Below are 5,218 nucleotides of genomic sequence, written 5' to 3'. Positions count from 1 at the left end.
GAGAGTTTTTAGTTTACTTTGAGTATGTTAAAAAGACTTGTACTGGAATCTCTAGGAATGCGGGAGCTTCTGGGTAAGGTTTTACTTTCGTTTTTCTCTCTCCCAGTCCACGGTACCCATGCATTAGATCAATGCTGTCGCACATCCCGCAAAGTTACAAGTGCCTAGAATCTTTTAAGTATATACAGTTTTACATTGCTTCTAGATATCTAAATGAATAAAAATAGTTCACTTTTACAATTAGTGTACGAATTCAGTTAACAGCTTTGGTTACGCGCGAGTGTGTCACTGGATCGTTGCCTCACTCCCAGATAATTTACCCTCTGCGATATAAAAACTTATTGTTAATGGCCCGAGCAAAACTTGGTGGGCTCGGGCCTCCGGGGTCGGAACTATAATTTCTAACGCTGCGGGCGCGCACGGAAGCGATTTTTCTCGTATTCTTTCCAAAATTTTCGCTCTCGTAATTGTTGTTACCAGAGCGCTTTGAAAGCTGACGGGAGCGAAATCGCTCGCCGCTCCCGTGTATTTTTTTCGCTGGTTCTGATGTCTGTGTGACACTAGATGTGAAATTGTTAGTTTCATTTATCGGTTGATCGGAGTGAAACATCCTCGGACAAGAACAGACAGGCAGGCAGAGGGAGACGCGTAGACAGGCCTGCAGCCTGCGTGACACACCAGCTGTTCTCATTTATCAGACGTGGAGGAGTGACGACGATGTCAGTGTTAATTTCTCGCAATGGCGGATATTTCAGACTGACTACGCGGAGGCGTGTAAGCAGGCCACCCAGCTGAAGGGCCAAGCGCAGGCCCTACTCACCGCCGCGAAGACGCTAGCCGGCATGCAGCAAGCAGACGAAGTGCCCGACCATCTGGTGCAGGTACGACCCGTGAAACCAAATAGAGTAGTAACTAAAAGACGCAGACGTAGTAGCTAAGATGATGTAGGTATATTTCCGACACGGCAACGTATTAGCCAGCGGGCCGTGCAGCCGTGATTTTCACGGTCAGTTTTGAAACTGCATGGCCAAAAATGTGTAGCACGGCCTAAAATATTGATCTAAAGACACGTACAAAAAAATTGCACTCCCAAATATTTTTTCTGCACTCCCACAATACTCATTCCTGGTTAATAGCCTGCGACACGGGGACCCCCGGGTGTTTCGACGACACTCTCTGCACGTGCCGACGCAGTAGTGAGAAACGATTGATTGCCGGTGGAGGCTCAACGTTAACACGTTCCACGCGAAACACAGGTCAACTCGTTCGAACAATCGTAATGCACGTCCGTGAAACGCGAGTCAACTCGTGGTAACATCGTCAAGTAGACCGCCACTAAACTTGTTTTGTAAAAAGATTTATCACTGTGGTAATTATAGTATTACTCAATAGATGGGACTGTCTGCGCAAATATGAAATGAGTGTATGAGTTGACTCGCAGATGATTGTTTTGCAGACGTTTCTCACCTACCCGGACAATCAAATAGGTAGAAGTAATAAATGGGAGGCTCGACATTAATTGTGTCGCGGACGATTGTTTTACAGACGTGGTGCCATCGTGCTCTATGTAAGTTAACACAGCCCTGCACGGTGCCATCGTGCTCTATGTAAGTTAACACCATGGCCTTATCTGAGATTATAGGGCATACCATAGGTTACCGGTTATGGTAAACAAATGGGGGGAAAATCTTCCGTCTGTCGTGTTTCTAAAATGTTAATCGGGTTTTGTTGTCGTTTTTGTTGATGTTGTCATCGCTGTCATTGTTGTTATTGTTGTCGTCGTCGTTGCTTGCGGCGCCGGTCGGTCGGCCGTAATCCATCGCGCTCGTCTCGGTAACCGCGGCAACCCCGCTCTCGTCTCTTCCGCCGTCTGGCCGCAGGTGAACATGTATGACTCACGGATGGCGAAGTACGTCGAGAACCACATCAACTTCAAGGACATGGTGGCGTTCGTCTGCGAGGACGCCGACGACATGGAGTTGTTCATGAAGACCCTGCGCGACGAACAGGACCTGAGGATCAACGCCGTCAAGGTTCCCGACGAACCCCTCGCGTCGTTCGTTCCGCCGAAGCCGATCGAACATTACTCGTGAGTACGACGCGGTTCGCGCGTGCGGGGTTCGGAGCGCCACAGATGTTCACGCGAACGCACGCGTGAGGTTACTACTTACGTGTTTGTGATGGCGGGTGTGCGGTACTGTGCAGGGGAAGGGGGGCGCGGTGTCCAAACGACGTTCAAAGGCGAAATATGAGAGACTAGTATCACAGCGACGCACGAATTATCGGCGGCGGCGAGGGGAGGGGTTACCTCCCGTAGCGCGTGCTTGCTCTTCACTTCGGCTCGAGGATTTCTGCTTCCCCCGCAACGTGCGTAAACACTGATGCTTGACTTCCTCCTCTCCTCCTCCTCCTCCACCATACATTTGCGATGGCGGGTGTGCGGTACCACGCAAGGGAAGGGGGGGGGGTGCGGTGTCCAAACAACGCCAGAGCTAGCAACAACGTTCCAAGACAAAATACGAGAGACTAGTATCATATCGATTCATCGCGAACCGACGCTTGACTTCCGTCTACCTCCTCTCCTCCTCCTCCTCCTCTTCCCGCAGGCGATATGGCTTCCACAGCTTCCTTCGCGAGCTGTTTGACGCGCCGGAGGGAGTCGTGCGCTACCTGTGCGCGCAGCACAGAGTGCATCAGATCCCCGTCGGCGACGAAACGACCAAGCGAGACGTTGAGGAAGTGATACGACGCTGCGGCCTGCAGACCTTCTACACGGCCAATCACAAGGTGCGGCGGGGAAGGGTAGGGGGCGGGGGGCGACAGGCAGGCAGGGGGGAGCGAAGGGGTGGGCGGGTGGACAGCAGGCAGGGTGGGGAGGAAGGGTGGCGGGGGCGACAGGCAGGCAGGGGGGAGGAAGGGTGGCGGGGGAAGGGGATCGGCTGTGGCAGGTGGGCAGAGAGGAGGGGTGGGGAAGGTGTTGGGGGAGGGAGAGGTGCTAAGGGTGGCGGGGGAAGGGCGGGGGGAGGGGGATGGGACGGGTGTCGCAATTGATGTGATGGTTGTGATGTTAAAATTGTTGTGATTGTTGTAATTGATGCGATTGTTGTGATTAGTGCGAATGTTGGAGGTAGGTGTTGCAATCGATGCGATTGTTGTGATTATTGCAAATATTGGAGGTAGATGTTGCAATTGTTGCGATTGTTTGTCATGTCTGTTGTCATACAGTCATATAAATTGGATGGTGCATGTCAGTTCGATCACTTTGTTTTGCAGTTTTCGGTCAGGAAGTCTAAATACGGCAATCGGGATACTGTATCTAGTAGCACAGAGCTGCGGTGAGTGTCGAATAGGTTCTATAGCATTTGACATATATGTGTGTGTGTGTGTGTGCATGTCTGCGTGCCTGTGTGTGTGCTGTTTAAATTATATAACATTTATATTATATATTTGATCATATGAGTTTCGCAAAAGTTTATTCTCTCATCATACCAGACTGCGAACCTACCTTGAATTGTGCAAGTGCAGCATGGAATTTCATGAGCGAGATTAACTTAACCCCTTCACTTTTATAATGGGCAAAACTGTCCCGAGTTTTCCCGTACAAGCTGCTATCGGCTATGACCTCACATTGAGCTGCTGGTGGAATTTACTGCTTCGTTACAGAGAAGCCAGCATCATCGCTATGACAGTCGATCAGGCGCAGATCAACGAGCTGCAAGAAAGCCTGTCGGTGAGTGTGACAACACGAGGTGGAGCGGACGCTCCACTGCTTGAAACCCACTAGAGTCGTCACGGTTCCCCCCTGCACAAACAATGGCATAGTTTCATCGTCAGTTTTTCTTGGCGAATTTGCGAAGAACTGCCGGAGTTTTTAGGTCTCTGCCCCCAAAGACACGTCCTCCTCAAGCGTCTTCTATACTGTGGTTAGTTTTTTCCTGGCAGCATCCTTATGCTCCCTGCGTGTGTGCGCTATCTTGTCACTATTCAGATGAATTCTCAAAGCATCACACACACGCATGCATACACGCACGCACGAACTTACCCGCACCCACACACCCATGCACACACACACATGCACGCACACACACACACGCATACATGTACGCACACACAAACACATGCACATGCACACTCACACGTCTTTCATCAACCGTGCCTCTCCATTATAGCACCGCCATCCCGCTCGTTCCTCGCGTCGATCTTTCCCTGCCTATCGGCACGCCCGCCACGCAGCCTCGCGTTCCACCATTCCCATTCCCGAAAACGGACAGGGAAGGAGAGTTTTTGCATTCTACATTGTCGCCAATCTCCAGCGAATCGGCTTCACATCGAGAGATAGAGAGGGTTAATGACGTTTGATATGCTCTCGCCATGACCTTCCCCCTTCCCCTCTCTTTCGCAGCGTTTCTCGGAGGAGAAGGCGGCGGCTCAGACGGAGCAGGAGCGCGTTCGTAAGGAGGAGCACCAGCTGGTGGCGCAGGTCGAGAGCCTGCGCGTGAAGAAGGTACGAACAGCAACAACAGCAGTGGCGACGGTCAGCTTCATCGCACAGCAATGTCGGGGGGTCAGAACGAACACTCGCGACAGTTAACAACGGCGCACGCGCTCGCGGGAAATTCCGGGACGCCACACGTGGCGGCAGTTTGTAGGAAATACGCGCCACGCGCCCGGGACAGGGGGATTGCCGTGACGATGGCGTACGTTTGTGGGCGCAGACTGCGCAGTGGCACGGAGGGGAGCGGGGCGCGGTCGGGTGACGCGCATGCGTAAATCGTCCACGCCGTAACGTCGTGATCTGACCACGAGTGTTCTCGTCGCATCGGACGCACGCATTTTATTTCTTTTTTCGTTGCAGAAAGAACTGCAGCAGAAGAAGTACGCCAAGGCGCCGCTCGTCGAAAAGATCAAGCTCAAGGAGGACAAGTAGGTCTCTAGGAGTCCGTTCGCTAGATGCCAGATTGTAGCCACAAACGTGGGCAGCGTTGTCGGCAGAGGATTGTTTTAAAATTATTTGTTTAGATTTTTTTTTAATCGCGCATTTTTAGCTCATCTGACGAAGTCGGATGCAGCTTGTAGAATCGCATGATTGTCCGTGCGTGCGTGCGTGCGTCCGTCAACAGTTGGGCACAAATCTAAACGGCTCGACGTACGGATTTGAAAGTTGGGACGTGGGGGGGTAATCCGAAAACGGGTTGGGATGTCGAAGCTGAGGGTCAAA

General features: G+C 51.8%; 1 protein-coding gene across 1 annotated transcript in view; it reads left to right on the top strand.

Moving 5' to 3' along the window:
- The window catches only part of LOC106808456 (structural maintenance of chromosomes protein 5-like), a 25,698-nt gene that overhangs the window by 6,547 nt on the left and 13,933 nt on the right, over window positions 1-5,218 (top strand). Inside the window, exons 4-9 of the mRNA XM_014811188.1 lie at window positions 1,881-2,089; window positions 2,607-2,787; window positions 3,274-3,335; window positions 3,664-3,730; window positions 4,403-4,504; window positions 4,856-4,923. Coding sequence (XP_014666674.1) covers window positions 1,881-2,089; window positions 2,607-2,787; window positions 3,274-3,335; window positions 3,664-3,730; window positions 4,403-4,504; window positions 4,856-4,923 — 689 coding nt within the window. The remainder of the gene's footprint in view (window positions 1-1,880; window positions 2,090-2,606; window positions 2,788-3,273; window positions 3,336-3,663; window positions 3,731-4,402; window positions 4,505-4,855; window positions 4,924-5,218) is intronic.

The sequence above is a fragment of the Priapulus caudatus genome, unplaced genomic scaffold (assembly GCF_000485595.1).
Source record: "Priapulus caudatus unplaced genomic scaffold, Priapulus_caudatus-5.0.1 Scaffold279, whole genome shotgun sequence".
NCBI classification, from domain to species: domain Eukaryota; kingdom Metazoa; phylum Priapulida; class Priapulimorpha; order Priapulimorphida; family Priapulidae; genus Priapulus; species Priapulus caudatus.
The sequence above is the reverse complement of the archived record's forward strand: the minus strand, read 5'-3'. Positions and strand labels throughout refer to the sequence as shown.